The sequence below is a fragment of the Rissa tridactyla genome, chromosome 5 (assembly GCF_028500815.1).
Source record: "Rissa tridactyla isolate bRisTri1 chromosome 5, bRisTri1.patW.cur.20221130, whole genome shotgun sequence".
Taxonomy (NCBI): Eukaryota; Metazoa; Chordata; class Aves; order Charadriiformes; family Laridae; genus Rissa; species Rissa tridactyla.
Genome location: NC_071470.1, coordinates 76,414,297 through 76,431,717, shown reverse-complemented (window position 1 = coordinate 76,431,717; position 17,421 = coordinate 76,414,297). Strand labels below are relative to the sequence as shown.

The window sequence follows — 17,421 nt, the reverse complement described above, 5'->3', positions numbered from 1 at the left end:
TGTGAATCCCGTTAACTTGATGAGCTGCCAGTGTATTTTGTGTATCATGCGCTGACTAATGTGGTGTTAGGACTCCGAATAAAACGCAGTTGGCTTTCCTTATTTACCACAAGACCTCAGCTGCAGTGTAGCTTCCTAGAGGTGAATGAAATGAAATGCAGATGAAAATACTGTGCTTTAGATTCCGCGCGTCTGCCCTGCGGGCTTCTTCATCCACACCAGCCCTTTGGGAGCTGGTGCCACCCCCAGTCTAACTTCCACCCTTGTTTTTTCGGTGCTGCCTCTGACCTATGTTAACAGTTGCAAGGTCACAGTACTGGTTAAACAATGGCTATTACGAGTGCATGGAGTTTGGTTTTACTTTTTTTTCTTGGTTGGGTTTTTTTAAGGGGATTGTGGGCTGTTTGTAAAATCAGCTTTAATCTGAAATAATAACAGAAGCGTTAGTATTTGAAAGCCCTCACTTCTAGTTGTGGCTGTTGCTGACTGTATGTGGTCTTGGACAGGTTGTTTTTCTGAGCGTGACTCATTATTAGCACCTGTGCTGCTGATAAACGAGTGCCTTCAGATTTGTTGTGTATTTTTAACCTCTTAACTGCTGTACGAACGGCTGGGAGGATGGAAGGAGCTAGAGGGAAGTTCTTGGTGGTTTTCAAAGAGAGGGACTCGAGACTGACGTTAAGGGAAAGAAAACTCGCTGTGAATCTGGACGTAATCAGCGTGTGGATATGCCTGAAATGAAAAATAAGATGTAAGCGAATGAGTAGAGTATGCCTTTTTACCTGAATAAGATGTAATGCTAGCAGGAGCCACGATGTGGTCTCTGTAAACGACGCTCGGTGCTGCAAAAAACCAGACACCTGGGAAATGTAAAAGGTGGAAATACTTGGATGGGAGTTGTCAAAAGGGAACTGTGCTTAAAAGTTCTACTAATGTGATTTTTGCAAGCTTTTGTCTGTGGCAATGAGGACAGACTATAAATTTAAGGCCACTGGAAGATGAGAACCTGCTTCAAAAGGCTGACCGAGTTGAAGAATAACTTGTAGTTGAAGAGTTTTGGTGCAGCAGAAGCAGAGTGAGTAATACGAAGGCTGGTAACCATTTAACAAGAAGAATGGCGTGAGAGAAAGCTGAGTGCAAAGGAAAGGGAAATAAAGCCTTTAGTCTGTGGTGTTGGCTATCGCGAAGGATAAATCAGAAAATGAGTCTGGTTCAGGCTGAAGTTAAATAAGCCAACATAAGAAACGTGCTAGGTTTAGAATATTTTGCGATTAATCCGATTTTGTCCTGACGCATTGTAAATCTAGACTATCTCCATGGTATTCAGCAAATCCCACGTGCTCTCCAGGTGCTCGGCCGGGTATTTCATGTATTGATTTCTATTTAACAATCTGTAGACCTAGAGAGATGAGTTGTTTGCTGATAGCACAGAGGATGACAAATGGTCCTGGGACAGTCTTGCTCCCGTTCGATCCCACGAGCTGGAGAGGCAGACAGATGTTGGAGAGGGAGATAGTCATATGGTAGAGATGATTCTTTTCTTATTGATACGGCTTTTACAGTTTTATTTGTCTGGCAGGCTATGAGAGAGAATGAGATGCCCTGGACTAAATCTTTGGCTCATATTCATTATTGAAGCTTCGTTTCAAAATAGTTTCACAGAAATCAAACCGAGAAACAGGTCGTAAATAGAGGCGGGGAGGCTTTCTGCCCTTGCAGGGAACAGCTATGCTGTAATCTAGGGTGAGACGGAGGTATTTGTAGGCTCGCTTTGAAGTAGGCTACTGCTAAATGGAATCCATTAAGATCTCTGTAGCACGCAAAGTCCATCGAGAGTCGTAGGACACACTGTTTGGGGCTAGTGGGGCTATGCCGTCAGCAGTAAAACAAACAGTCTTTCTGCTACAGCGACAGTCGCTGCGATGTGGACGTTCTTTTTGCCGAAGAGCAACATTTCATCGACTTGCATCCGCTTTGCACAAACGCTGAGAGAGGAGAGTCGCATCCAGAGGATGGTATTTCTCTGTCCTTCAGCGACCAAAATGAAGGTTCTTAGCTTTTTTGAGAGGCCTGCGTGGCTGGCAGATTTGGAACTTGTGGACTAGCAGTTCTTAGCGCTGGTTTAGACCATTTTTACAGGTTGTGACATGCTTTTTCTGGAACTAATGTAAGCTTCCTGAGAGAAGGCTGGCTTTCTCTGTTACCGTCTGCAAATCCTTTGGCCCTTGGCCTCAGGGGCCTGCAGCCCACAGCTCACAGTTAGCGTTGTAGACAACTACAATTAGTTTGGTGGTTTCTGGAGGAGCTAGTTGTGTTGAGAGTGATGGAATTAGTAGACGTTTTTACTGTGCATTGGAAAATTGTATGATCCTTAAACCAGAAATGGGGAAAGTAAATACTTTAGGAATGTCTTATTTGAATGCCCTGAAGGCGTTCTAAGGGACAGTGCAGTTTAGGGAAGCCACGTGCAGCACCTACACGCTGCCTGTGTAGGTTACCAGGGAAACATGCATTGCACGAGTTAGGAGAGGTTTCGCCTATTTGTAAGGGGAGTATGATATTTTATCACAGTAACAAAGCTGAGTTTGAAAAATGGCTTTGAAACCCACATCAAGTTTTTCGAAAGCTAAATGAAGGAATTACTAAGACCGCCATCTGCTAATCTGACAACATATGACAAATAGATGTATTGTTTACCCCCCTTTTTTTGAGAGGATGAAGTGGAGACAGAGTGTGGAGTGGATTGTCCATTCCCTGTGTGACCTTGGACATCAGAGATGGGAACAAAATCTGTTTTGACCTCTTGCCTTGGACTGTACTGCGTTGCTTATTGAAACAACTGAGCGAGGGGCGGGTACGGGCAATGACCTGAATAAAGCAGAACGTGTCCCGTAACATGCTGAGCGAATGCGTCGAGCAGAGACTGGACCAAGTAGGTTTATAGACGTTAGAAGGAAATGGATTGATGGAATTTTACTTCCAGGTTTGGAAGTACAATGCTGAAAGGTCTCTTTAGCAGTGAGGGGTTTTTGTTGTTGCGAAAGAAGAGAAGGATAAAAATTGACCTGCTTTTCTGTAGAAGGCAACTGCAGAAATAAGTGGGAAGTGCCACATAAATAAGTGGAAAGGGCTATTACGATATATCGAGTTTATATCCCGTTCCCGATAGAAGGAAAAAGAGAGAGAGTGCAGTTTAAGGTAATCCCAGTGCTGCTGCAGCTGGAATGATCTCTGCCGCTAAGCTCTGTTACCTTGAGCCATTGCCAAAGCTTCAGTGTTCAGGGAGCAGGTGGGTGCTGGGTTCCGTCTCCCCAGTGACACAGCAAAACCTCTGGTCTGGCTCCTGCGCACGAGACAATTGAGTGGGCAACAGTGGGAGGAAAGAAAATGGAAGAGTAAATCCCTTGAGGAACTTTCTCCTTCCTTTTTTCTCCGTGTGCCGTCTAGAAGGTTTGTATGCGCCGGGCCACTTCGCAAGGGAAGCGTTGTGTGTTTTGCTCCCTGTGGATGGTGCTGGTGGGTTAAGGAGACTTGCTTTATGCCTGCAGGGGCGATGCAGTTGGTCATGCTCTGCCATCTCGATTCCATATCTAGACACTGGAGATGATGGGACAGTGCAGCCACAAGAAGGTAATGCGAGTAGGAGGAAGCAGTTTTAAGGGGGCCGGATGCTCCGGTAGCAGGGTCAGGCTCTTACACCCCTGATTGAGTCAGTGAATAAGAGCTGTTTTGAAGGGGATCTACTGATATTTTTTCGCTGCCAAATAAACATAGGTTAAAGAATGAAGAAGGCCATTATAAATCTGGCAGGCTATTTGCTCTCATGTCTTCTGCTGGCACGGTTATTTTGCTTAAAAAGAGCTTTCTGGCGGTGCAGGATTTGCCTGGGACGACTGGAGTAAGTTCTTGTAGCGAGAGTGCGCTTTCACCAGGAACGGCGATACTCGCCCTACAAGCCCTTTGCTGGTGTAAAGCGAGGTATAGCTGCATTGACAATTAGCTCACGGCATAGACCTGGCCGCAGTGTAAAGGTCTGGGCAAAGCACTTTATTTGAACTCGGTCTTAGTTAAGCACATGTTGTAAGAGAATGGGGGTTTCTCTTGGTTTTTTTTCCCTGGCATGTAGTGTATTGTCAAAGAGGAACCCATCAGGTTAGTGTGGGGGGGGGTTTGTGTGTGCTTTTTAGTAGCACCTCCCAGGTAGAACATGCTCAGAAAGGACTTGGAAAAGAGTCATTTTCGGTCCCAAACTTGACAGCGTTTTTGAGCCGCTCCTACCTCTGTTTCATGCCTTTAATTTGGTGGGGGGCGAGGGAAAGTGATTTCTAATCCAGCTAAACACACTGACTCCAAACTTGGGTTTGTTTGCTTGAGATATGCAGACGGGCTCTCTGTAAATGTTTAATGAAGGGGGTTAGAGTGTGGTTTGCTCGGACACTTGTACAGTTTGAAGTACTTGTGTTCTGCTTTGGATAGGAGTTGTGTGGTTTTTCTCTTTTTTTTCCTTCCTGGTATTTTAATTCTGCTGCGATTGAGAATAAGAGCGTTCTATTTTTAAGAGTCACTGATGGGAGATGGAGAACTGAGATGTCTAACATACAGCACAGCTTCTTGAAGAGAGCAGGTATCTAAACCTCTGTGAGAAAGCTGATTTCCCCCTCCCCAAGCAGATTCTGCTCCGGCGGGAGTCACGTCACGAGGGGCAGAACTGGGCTGACTCTTGCTGCTTTTGGAAAAAAATTACTTTAGGAATGTAAAAACAGTATTGTTGAGATACTAAGATGAAAAATGTACTGCAAATGTAAATAACGTGGAGGCAAATTGCTCTTGTTTCTGAAATAGGCATTGCTGTAGTATTTAGAGATCCATTTTGCCCTAGAGCTCTTTGTCGTCTGTCGGTAGGTATTTGGGTGTGGTTAGATCTTACTAAGAAAAGGCCAAGGGCATTATGACATCCTTGTAATGAATGGATTTGATTATAATTCACGTAGAGCAGGGAGTCTTTCTAGAGGCTGGTGAAAATCTCCACCCCAGCCCCATTTCTGATTTGCTCTCTTGTCCTACCTTCTGTTACAAATGGGTCGTTGCCCCTGGCATAATGTTGCACAACCCCCGTTTCCAGTGACTTGCAGCAATATTTTCTAATTAAATTGTTTATTGGTGTTCATCTATTTGTTTGTTTAAGGCTGAATGCTGAGTGAGGGAGATAGATGTCTCTCAAGTGGCTGAAAGAACAAGTTCAGAGGCAGTAGAGAGTCATTAAAAGGTTATTTAAGAACTTAAAAATAGCTTTGCTGAACTGTGGATTTCTTTTGATAGAAGCTCCATCAAAACAGTCACTAGTAGTATTTCAGCCTCATGTGGATTGTCTCAAGTGAACGTTTCTCATATGCTTGTAGCACAGAATTTAGTATTTGCACAGAATTGTATCTGTTAAAAAGTTCAATTTTTCCTTGTCTTTTTCATTACAAAGGTGGCCTTTGTTATCTTTTTCTGCAATTCTGGCCTCCTGAATCATAGAATCATAGAATTGTCAGGGTCGGAAGGGACCTTAAAGATCATCTAGTTCCAACCCCCCTGCCGTGGGCAGGGACACCTCCCACTAGATCAGGTTGCTCAGAGCCCCGTCCAGCCCGGCCTTAAAAACTTCCAGGGACGGGGCTTCCACCACCTCTCTGGGCAACCTGTTTCGGTGTCTCACCACCCTCATGGTGAAGAACATCTTCCTAACGCCCAGTCTGAATTGTCCCATCTCTAGTTTTAATCCATTCCCTCTAGTCCTACCATTACCCGACACACTAAAAAGTCCCTCAGCAGCTTTCTTGTAGGCCCCCTTAAGATACTGGAAGGCCACTGTAAGGTCTCCTCGGAGCCTTCTTTTCTCCAGACTGAACAACCCCAACTCTCTCACTCTGTCCTCATAGGAGAGGTGCTCCAGCCCTCTGATCATCCTCATGGCCCTTCAAATCCTTCAGCATTTTCTTATTTTTACATGACTTCTCAGCTTTGCTTGACATCTTCATGGAATTTGGCTGCCTGGGATCGAAGGGGTTATATTTGGTGGTGTCAAGTGGGGACTCTGCCAAGAGACTTACTGAGCCCTTCCTCAAAGAATATTTTTCTTCCTTTTCCTTGCTACAGATGAAAATGGTGGGATCGGGTCTGGAGTAACTCCCCATCAACTCCACTAGATGTTTGGGTACCAGCTAGAAAGTAGCAAAAAGGGCTTCCCTCTTCCAGTAGGTTCTCGTCAAGTTTACTGTGTCATTTGAGGTGTGTTGGGCAGCTCGTGTTTTTATATGACTTATTGTTGGGTTTATTTTCCATAATCATTTGGGAAAGCTGATGATTTTTTTTTTTTCCTCCTAGTCCAGGAACAATTGCTCATCCTTTCCCATCACTGAGGCAGCTGGTTGGAAATAGGCAAAGATTTCACAACTTTTCAAAGCCAACTGTATTCCTTCCCTGCTGAGAGCCCTCTGGCACTCTCCTTATCTGTCGTAGACAAAAAACGCAGCCTGTGTTAACATGCTCCGTTGCATTTCTGTCTCTGCCACCTCCTAACCTGGCACAGCCCAGGATTATTCTTTACTTTTACTCGAGGATTGTGTGTGATTGGGCTTAATCCTGTGCCCCTTTGTCATCAAGGGATGTCACCTAACTCGCTTCACGCTTCTTTATGGAAACTATTGGTCTGTTTTCTTAGCGATGCTTGGATTTGCAAGGGAGCCCAGCTTCTGTGTTGAGTGCACAAGGTGAAGTTTGCTTGGGCTTTCAGAAATGCTTCCTGCCCAGCGGTGCCTTTTAAGCCCCGGGTGGATTTGGCCACGTTCTGCATGGACTTTCAGAAGGAGCTTCTAGGTATTGTAGCGTTCATGAGAAGATGTGCCGCAGTGTGTAGTCACTCAGTGATTCCAAACGTGGAGTATTGCTCTGTAACCACACACAGCATAGTTCCTGCTCGGCAATCATAACAGCTAATTATGGTTTCAGTTTTTGCTCGCTCATGGTCGCCTTTCCTGTAATCTCTTAGTACACGGGGTCTGGGTTTTGGTTTTCTTATGGAGAAGGATTCTCTGAAGGTTTTCTGTATAGCAGCCTGGCCAACTCCTGTCCGTCCGGATGACTGAGAACCAGTGGGTGTCCCAGTGCTGAGGCATATATACCCCTCCGCTCTGCCGGCACTCTGGCAAGAAAAAAGGTGATGTGTAGAGACAGTTTCACCGTATGGTTTTGGAAGGGAGGTAATTAGGTAGCCAGCATAGTAGCAAAAACATGGCTGTACGCCCAGGTCATAGAGTTAGAGTCATCCTGGGGCTGTTGAGAGCTTTGGCGTTTATCAAACTGAGTTTGAGGTATCACAAAGTGAAAAGGAAAAACAGAAAGCAAGCTAAACTGTTTACTGCAGGCCTCCTGAGTTGAAAGCCTCGAAAGTGCTCAGCGTATTGCAAGAACATCAAATATGCCAACTGTGAGGGTGTCGTTTGTGCCCTGGGCTTTTTTCAACTGCCCCGCACTCTTTGGTCTACAAATGACTTGATTCGCTTGCGGTGTGAACCGAGTATCAAGCTCTGGAGCTGCGTTGCTCCAAGATAAGAAGGCTGGATCTGCAGGTTCCTGTTTGGTCAGTCTGAACCGAAGACAGAAATCTTGAGGTTTTTCAAATGCCAGACTGTTTTCTGCTCGTTTCCATGGTAGTGCTGCCATGTGCTTTCCATTCTTAATCGCTGGTGAGCTACAGTGACACATCTTGTTGGCTCAGAGAGGGCACTCTTTGAGGTTCAAGTGCTGTCTTTTTGGTTCAAAGAAGACCCTGCAATAACAGTTAAATGCTCACATCCCCCTCTTCTCCCCTGCTCTCTATGCTGTGAGGCTTCATGCGTAGACCAGGGAAGAACGCAGGGTACCTGGAGCTCGCCGGGCAGCTGGCCCCGGTGTTGTGCGTAGCTGGGGGGAGTCGGGAAACTCGTCTTTCGGAGAGGGAGCTGGAGTAAGGCAGTGAGATTGGGAAGCCTGGCAGTAACTCCTAAACCAGAAGATAGCTCTTGGGGTTGGTTGGTGGGCTCGCCTTGAGCAAGCATTTGAGATACTCAGCCAACTGGGCCTTCCAGCCAAGTCTTGTTTGGTGAGGATGGCAGGGATGGGTGATGGGATGTTCTTGCTCTCTGTCACCTTGGAGACCTGAGCTGTTGTGGGGAAGGGCTGTCGGAGTGTGCCCTGGGTGGTGCTTTCAGCCTAACTCATGAAAATCAATCCCATACTGATGTACTGACCCTTCTGAAATTGTCCTTGGTGCTTCTGGATTTCCCAGATTTGGCCACAGGTTAAGCAGTTTTGGGTGCGCACATGTATGTTGTGGGGTTTTATTGTTCCAGTTGGCTACTGCGGCTTTAGGCCATGTCTTTTGCTTTTACTTCTTCCTTTCACCAGTGAGTGTGGATTAGGAATAGACTGGCTAATCTGATGCTTCAATGATGGCCAAAATAGCCTTGGTCTCCCTGGTCGTTCTTGAAGTTGTAGTGGCACAACCCACCTGATTTCATCCATCTCCTTGAGAGTCTTTCCTCCTTTTTCTACTTGTGAAGAAATGGGGTCTCTGTGTGTGGGGTGTTTGCTGTATGAGAGGGGAGCAGAAGCCCAATGCTTGTGATAAAATAACAATCTTAACTGCCTTCATCAAGTCCCACAGTTGCTTGTCTCGGCCGCAGAGAGGGGGAAAAAAACCTTCTTGTTGCTCTGTGATAATAAGCTGGTCTGGTGTCCTGATGGGAATCCACCTCTAGCAGAGCCCCAGGGGCTGCACAGCTAATTGCAAAGAGTTTTAAGGTGAAGCCTGGCTCAGCCAGGCTGCTGACTGTTTCACCTGGCAACTAACGGTCCTTTTTTTTTTTTTTTATTTTTATTTGCTGCAGTTTGGCCCTGGGCCCTTTCAGAGGCCTCTGAGCACAAGATAAATAATCTCTTGTATTTGTCATAGGTACCTGTACAGTTCCTGGTGTGGCTGGCAGTCTCTGAGACTCTTGCAATCCTCCGGCGTATGCTGCTGTAAAGCTGAAAGGTGACTTACTCCAGAAGTACAAAGAAAGAGCAGAAATGCATCCAAGGTAACGGAGGAAGCCCACAGCGACGGCTGTGGTCATTTCTTTCTGACCAATTCACAACCAATGTATGCTTTAGCTGTACAAATGACTTAATATTTTGGTCGGGAGCTTCTAGCTTGCGGTTATATGACGGGAAGAGAGGAAAAAGGTTAAGGTAAACAGATATTCTCCAGTGCCTTTGGGATTTGGCTGTGGGCTGAGCAAGTGTGCCCTGGGTTGTCGACCGGTGGGAAAATATCTTGTGGGAAGAACCTCAGCAGTCCTGTGAACCTAAAGGAAAGAGGGATTAGACTCTGGGGTTGCTCCGTGCCTGGATAATGCCACAGAAGAAAAAGGAAAACTGGCCCCTGCAGAGTGTAAAAGGTAGCGTTAACAATGGGACACTGTGTCTGTGCTACTGTTACAAAAGGTTTTAGCATTTAATTACAGTTGACTTTTAAAACAGGCTTTCTTGTAGGTAAAAGAACATTTTATTATTAAATCTGCGCTTACCTTCACAGGCTCAGGGATTTTGAGTGTTTGAATTGGTCGCAGAGGCAATTAAGCCCCCAAATCCCTTTTGAGATGAGATCATGCCAGTTCTTTCCGTAACAAGGGTGTACAGTGTTTATTCCTGCTTTTTACACAACTGCCATTTGATTTTTTTTCTTTTTTTTTTTTAATTGTCTTTTGGCTCAAATAACTACAGCTAACCTCTCTTCTTTCATTGCTGCAGCCCTGTGACTGTTGCCTTGTAATTATAAGGCACCTGGGAGGAATTTAGTCTAACAGTGATCTTCCTTCAGCATGTTGTTACATCACCCATGGAAAGACCAGCGCGATAACCCTTTGTCCTAAGGAAATTGTAGAAAGTAGAGCAGCATAAGCATGCTGGAATTACTATTTTGAAAAAAACAATGTGTGGCTTTGCTAGGGAGACGACCGGATGACCTCAAATGAAACTCGCCTCATGGAGAAAGGAGGTGTCCCACCGAGGAAGTCCAAGCTTTGGAACAAAAAAGTCCAGGAAACAGACTGCTTCTGCTTAAGCTTACGCGGTCTCCTGAGATGACATAGTGAGGTAGAACCAGTGACAGCTCGGAAAGTCATGCTGCTGTTTAAAATGTGCCTTCCTACTATGATAGGATGTGCTTTAATGCTAGCTGTGATCCAAACAGCTGACGAATGACCAAAGCTTGGATACAGACTCCCTAGATTTTTGGTCCCAGCTGCCAAGCAATTGAACGGATGCCCAAACAAGAGTGATCTCAAAGGATAGTACTGTCCCACACTAAAAAAGGAACAGTCTATACCACAGACATTAGGAGTGTCATCTGAAAATTAGCGTGCTGTCCCTCTGTCTGTCTTGAGATGAGAGTTGTTAAGATCATCTGTGGTCTGAAGCACTCTGGGACCAGCAGGTTGGAAATTCGATATTTGAGGTGTCCGGTGTCCTTTAGCTCTTAACTAATGTGGAAGCTCCCTTGGTCACTGAGAGGTTTCAGACCAGTGGCCTTCAATGATGCAGGGAGCAGCTGACCTCTCAGAACTGTTAGAAATTGTTTTCTTAACTTAGTTTCCAGTTGCTAGGAATGCGCATTTTAACGTGGGCTTAGGTTCTTTGTCAGCCGGTGCTGGATTCTATAAAACTTGGAGCTGTGGAATCACGCAATATGAGGAGATGCCTGACGCTGCGTGATTGTTTTTTTTATATAAACAACTAATAATGTGTAGCTTCACTTAAATGATAGTCTTTTTCCCCAAAACGTTTTGTTTACACCTTGTTCAATAACGGGTCATATTGGTATGCAATGGCAGGTGTCTCACAAGCGTTTGACTACATTGCCTGACTATTCCTGGTTGTTTTTCCCAAAGAAGAGGAAACGCCACTGTCACAGGCTCATATGCGGTTCTCTCTCCAAAACTCTTGCATGGAGGCTGCTGAGGAAGCGTGCCAGCTCTTAGATATAGGAGCTTTATGTTAGAATGCATTAAGTAATGGTTGGAAGGTCTCAGCCACAGGAGACTATGCGAGGGGTATCTCTGGAAAGGAATCTCAATGCTGTCTGAAAACAAAAGACTCCTAAAGTTTCAGGAATGACTGTCGTTTGTGGTTATTTGTGTGGTTGCGGTTTGTCCCCTTTGGAAATGAAGCCCCACGCTCTCGGGGAGACAACCTGAATGATGGAAACTGAGGGAACTGAAGTACCTTGGTATTTCTGAGGGCGCCTCGCAAGGTGCGTACCCCTTGGAGAGGCACTCGGAATTAATTCCTAGCTCTTGAACGCGTTGGCTGAAGAAGGGGCCGCTGGATGGTGCTGTTGTCTCGTGGTTGGCCAGCATAAAAACTGGTTACTTGAGAGGCTTTACCTGTACCGTTAAGGAGTTCCGCTAGCAAACCGATCTTTTTAAAAGGTAAGGCTCTGGCGTTCAAGACTGAGAAGCATGGTGGTGATGTGTAATAATGTTATATCTTCTTAAGAGAAACTTCTGCCTCCTGGTCAAGAAGGGGAAGTTAAAGCAGCGCGGCTAGTTGTGGGCATCTGGGAGACCGTATTCATCAAGGGTATAGAATGGCGAGCAAACAAGTCAGCGCCACCACATAAAAATCCCAAGTCTGAAAGGTAGCAGGTAAGGACTTGGTCTAAACCGATGCCTCTGAGCTTTCGCCAAGTTGTAAATTTTTATTTCAAATAAGCTGCTTGCCTGAAAATCAAAAGAGCGATGAAGAGTTAAAAAAGGAAGGAAAAGTCAGAAGTTGTTTTAGGAAGACAGTTTATCCCAGAGGACAGGAGTGAGGATGTGTATCCGTGCACCGCAGGGGCGAGTCTGCACACAGACTTTTCCAGAGGTAAGGAGTAATAAGTCCAGAAGAAAAGCTACGTGTGTGTACAGCTTGTGGAGTTACTGAGGTTGAAACAAGCATTTCAGAGAAACGCAGTACCGTGCTCTGAGAAGGCTTGCATGGTCAGACTTCATTCTTGCTGTTGGCCTTGGAGCAGAATTGCCGAGTCTGAACCTCAGATCTGAGGCAGACGCTGTTGGGATCAGGGATTGCATGGAGTGAGGGTTCGAACTAAGATGACCATGGGATTCTGTTTGGCTCTAGGTGATGGTTGAAAGCCATGTCCTGAAGGAAAGTGCTTTTTAGCAGAAGGTTTTCAAACTTTAGTTTGCTCGAGTGTTGTGACAAAGATGTTGGTCAAGAGGGGGTTTTTAATATGATCAGTGTTTTTGAGTACCGTTGCTTTCACGCGCACAATCCGAGATGGCTTAAAGCGTCTGTCTTTTTCTTTCTGGAAGTGAAGAAGGGAAAGTCACTCCTTCAAAACCTGTCGATGTTTAAAATTAAAATAAGGCAATTGAAGTGTATTCTCTGACTTGACCTTTGGGCTTCCTTGAACTTAAACAGTCTGTCTTTATGTCACTTTATCTGCCTTTTACCATGCGTTTAAAATAGGGCCATTGCTAGTTGCCTGCCTAGTCAGGAGTTCAAAGTGAAGTAGTGTTTATGACACTCTGTATGTGTTTAAGGCATGGAGCTCTTTCAGAGGAAGAACTTGGAATTGGACTGCTTCCAAAATCCAGTTTTAATAAACTGCGTGTGACTTCAGAAAGGAACTATTTCTTCCGTCATTTTGTTGCTGTTGTCACAAACAGCGTGTGTATCTGTGTACGTATGCCTACATACGTGCTTTGTGCGAAGCTTTGGGATACTGACTGTTGTGACCTCTGGATTGTAAAATCCAGTTGGAGAATGCATTTGTGTAAGGACTGGCTTGCCTCTTCTTTTTATTTTGTGTCTGCCAGTTTGGGCTAACAATTTGCAAAACTCCTTGACTCCAAAGAGTGTTTGTGGAAGCTGAGAAGACGGAGGGTTAAGCATTCCCTGTAGGAATGTGGGGCTAGCTCGTGGCCTGAGATGGAGTGTTTCACATGCAGTTCTGCTTCCAGCGCTTTGTTTTCTCGGCAAAAGCTGTTGAGGATGTCACATGTGGCTGTTTTGCCCTCTGGCATTCAGGGAAGAGCTAACTCTGCCTTTTTAGCTCCCAGTCCTGGCATTCCTCGTTCAAAATTCCTGGCTGACTACTCGAAGCTTTCCTGTTCATGTCTGTGCAAAGGTTTAGGAAAGTTATTAGAAACTAGCGATAGCCAGAGGGCTGATAATATAGCTCCAAGTAAATGATTAGAGGGTGCAAGGTGTCACTCTTTTTATGTTTTTTTTAGAGTATGCTGCCAGCTATTCTGTCTGTCTGGTGGAGTTTGGACAAAAAATGACTTATTCCTGTACGAGAGAGCAGCGCTTAATGGTACGCGCACTATTGTTTTGTTACTTATCGACTAGTTTTGTTTCCTCCACTCTCGAATGAGAAACTTTGGCCGCGTGTGTTCTTGTCACGATGCCTTCTGTGACCTTGCAAAGAAAGCCAGGGAGGCTAACTGGGAGAGAGCACCTTAAAATTGCTGTGGGAACGAGTTTGAAATACGGTGTGTTCGGAGTGGCAGCAGGATAATAAAGGTTCTGCTCAGCCATGCAGAAATGCTGAGTTCACATTGGGGCGGGATCAGCTATCCAGCAATGAGCTCACCGTGGCTTCTAGTAACGGAATTTCAAGTTGTCTCAGGTTTAGTGAAAGCATGAAAGATAACAGTGAGAAAGTAAACCTGCTTTCCTTGCCCTGCTCCTTTCCCTTCTCAGCCAGAGCGCGGCACGATGAAACGGCCTCAAGTTGCGCCAGGGGAGGTTTAGGATGGATGTTAGGAAAAATGTCTTCACGGAAAGGGTTGTCAAGCGTTGGAACAGGCTGCCCGGGGAAGTGGTGGCGTCGCCATCCCTGGAGGTATTTAAAAGATGGGCAGATGTGGCGCTGAGGGACGTGCTTTAGTGGTGGGTTTTGTCAGCATTAGGTTGACGGTTGGACTCGATGATTTGAAAGGTCCCTTCCAACCCAGGCAATTCTGTGATACACTGGTCATGGGCCACGCAGTTCTGTCTCCTCATCCCAGCAAGGAGGACATCCGTGCTGTACAACACAGCTTCCCAAAGCCGCTTGGGCTGCTGGCTAGAGGGAGCTGTGCGGGTGACGAGATGCTGCTGGTAGAGGGGTAAGGAATTGAAAGAGGATGTGGGTCACATTTTTTTGAAAATTCTTGATCACATATGGGTTATGGCTTGATGCCACTGGAAAAGTAGACAGCGCTTCAGGTTTAGTCATGCCCTGTGCTTATTATAGTTGCGTTGTGGGATTCCAACAGCTTGCCAACTGCAAGTGCCTATCATTAGATAGCCCAGCAGCGGAGCAATCTTCCTCCTGGGTGGGAAGAGCCACTGACAGCTGCCCAGAGATCCTGGGTGGGAAGAGCCGATGCGCAGACAAATGACATGCTAATCCCGAGTAGGGAAAGGGGCGTGATGCCAGCCGTGCAGGACAGGGATTGTTGCCAGGCAGGTGTCTGCGGACCTGGTGGCTACCCAGAACAGGCATTTCTCTACTTCTGCCAGCGCTGGCCTGGCTTTCCCAAATTAGTAAACGCTTGGACAAAGCGTAATAGAAATAACATAGCTGGGAAGCTTACTCTGCTGTGCCCAGGTGCGTGTGAGGGTCATCGAGAAGGTTAACGCAGGCGTTTCTGCAGTGTAAGCTGCATGCAGGAAAATTCTTCTGCCCGACTTCCAGCTTGCTTGCTGAGCTCTGACTTCAAGGATAGCGGAGAGAAAGCCTGAGAGAGCTCTCCAGGGAATGAGCAGCAGGACGGGCTTCGGAAGGACAAAGTACTATGCTGAAGTTTGCTTGTCAGCAGCTGCTATCTTCTAATATGAAATTACAGCTCAAAATGTAGACAACGAATATAACAATACAGTGGTGAAAGTGAATTTCAATGCTAATGGCTGATTTTTTGTTCTGTTTTAACTCATCCCAGAGTTAACTTTGAATTTACTTACATGATTAAGGCATCACAACTGCCTGTTTTCGAGAAGGACTGGCATTTACATGCAAGCTTAAGTATATTTACGTAAGTGCGATGCGGACTATTCTTGCCAAACTATTAGAATTTCCTGGTAATTGTGTTGCTTAATTTATGGCCAACTGCGTTTAAGAATGACCTCTCCTAATGTGGTATTCAGTGACTCTATTGTAGTAGATAAACTCCCCAACTTAGCAATATGACATTTGTCTTCCTTGCATAATAGTCTAAAACCCCATTAAAACAGAAAGAAACGTATATGTTTGGATTTATTAAGTTGAGGTAGGTATAAACTCTTTCTGTCTGAATGTTGATAATGCTTATCATTAAATGGAGATGCTGGCACGTGTGTATAGGAGGCCTATGATGTGTAATAAATACAAAGCCCATAAATATTTAAGGCCTATTACATCCAATTCAACCTTTAACACATCCTTTAGTACTGTTAAGTTGAAAATAACTTAAGATCTAGGGAAACAGCTTAAAACAAATCTGGGAAACTCTGTCACCTAAGGAAAATGGAAATGAGGTTTTAAGACAATACAAACCATCATGGCGTTACCTGTAACGTTTGATTTATTAGCACGCGCTTCACGCAGAAGCCTTCAACTGCCTGCGACCAGAAGACCCTTGGCTCTGCCCACCCTCGGCCCCTAGCCCACTGCGCTCCCCCCATGCCCCGATGGCGTCTTCTTGGGCATGGCCATCGGCCACGTGCTGGGCCTGGTCTGGAAGGGCAGACCCCTGGACGGTTGGTTTGGGCAGCCTTCTCCCACTGGGAGTAACTGGGAGGTGAGACACCCACCATCAGATAGTTGATCCAGAGCATAGCTGTCTGGTGACACGTTTTAAAGTCCCGGAGTCATGTTGGGAATATCCTTTCCCTCTACCTGAGGCGACTTGGCCGAGCAGATGGTGGATCCTTGAACAGAGGTTTCAGATGGAGCATGGTTTATCAAGAAACGATGCATTCCTGCGGGGTCTCATTTAAACATGCTGAAGCTCTGGAACGTAGTTGGTGTTTATTCTCACGGGTATCTAAAAGATCTTTTGAGCAGATGTGCGCTTGCTTGCTTGCTTGGAAAATGTGTCTCTTAAGAGTTGTTTTGGGAGTTGAGAGTCAAGTCTTCTAATGGGAGGGATGACGCAGCCAACACGTCTGTAGCACTGGAACTGTGCTTCTGTCCTCAAGTTTTTACCTGTTTGCAGTGGAGAAGAAAATTCATCTTGTTTCGATGTATGTATTGGTTTGAAGGACTGAAGGTGTTCAGGATGACTGTAAAGGGGAAAGCAAGGGGTTACTGACGTACTATAAACAAGTATTTCCAGGGCTTAGGATTCCACATCTGTGGACTGTGGCGGTGCAGGCTTAGCTAGTAGTACTAACAGCCGTGGTTTTGGAGTCTTCATCTTCTGTCTTCTTCCAGTGAGTCAGCATCTATTTCTGTGCAAAAAGCCATAACATGAAACACCTTAAAAGGGCTGATCCCTACAACAATAAACAATTAAAAGGAAAAACTGAATCCTTGCTGCATTAGAAAATCAAAGCTAAATTGAGCTTCCAAAGAGCACCGTTTTGTGATGTCCTTGATAACAGCAGCAACAATAAAGGTCACGAGAGCTCTGTCATCCTGAGACGTGATGTTGCTTGCTTAGAGAAGTGGACCCCGCTGAGATTCAGATCAGGTACTTCTGATAACGGAGATGGAACAGCCGTGTTTATTTCTAGAATGTGTCAGCCAACCTGTTTCTGGTCCTTGCTCTTCTGTAACAGTCAGGTGTTTATTTACATGGTCCGAAACTCAATGACTTCTCCCGTAAGAGGGAGAATACGGCTTCTCCCGTATCTGAACACTTCGTACCTTTCCTTCGCCTTTTGCGTGCTGATGCCATGAGATCTTAGTGACAAAGATGGAAGGGGAACGGGGTGTTCCTCACCTAAGATCACACTGGTGCCAAAAAGGACGGTTTCACCCTGATCCTGGCAGCACATTCCTGCCCCCGTCCCCAGTGCGCTGCTGTGCTGGGGGAGCAGGGTAAGGTAGGATTAAGCCTCAGAATTCTTGTTACTTCCCTTCCTGCCCTCGGCATAGTTTAGAGAGGTTATTTTTCTTGGTAGGCGACCAAATCTGAGGTCCAGTATATCTTTGGACGTATTGCTTTTGAGGACATTTTGTTATTTTACAAGGAATTAAATCGTAAATACTGGTGGTGTAAAAATATAATTTTGGGAGAATATGCATATTATAAAATATCGTGATGATGTAGTGGACATAGAAATCTATCAAACTGTTTGTAAAATGGTCAGAAGTATGGTGTTTGCTTTGCGTGCTAAGCCGTACCGAAGCAAACAAAACCAATCAGGAATCCTATT

General features: G+C 45.5%; 1 protein-coding gene across 14 annotated transcripts in view; it reads left to right on the top strand.

The window, feature by feature from the left end:
* SLC4A4 (solute carrier family 4 member 4) overlaps positions 1–17,421 on the top strand; it is a 215,152-nt gene that overhangs the window by 1,989 nt on the left and 195,742 nt on the right. For 3 of the 14 annotated variants that reach the window (XM_054202269.1, XM_054202268.1, XM_054202254.1), the window contains exons 1-2: positions 2,939–3,450; positions 8,978–9,104. Coding sequence is in view for 12 of the 14 variants with exons in the window: in XM_054202268.1 (XP_054058243.1) it covers positions 9,094–9,104 (11 nt within the window). In the remaining 2 variants the exon portion in view is untranslated. The other 11 variants (XM_054202257.1, XM_054202259.1, XM_054202262.1 and 8 more) reach the window with 10 other exon arrangements.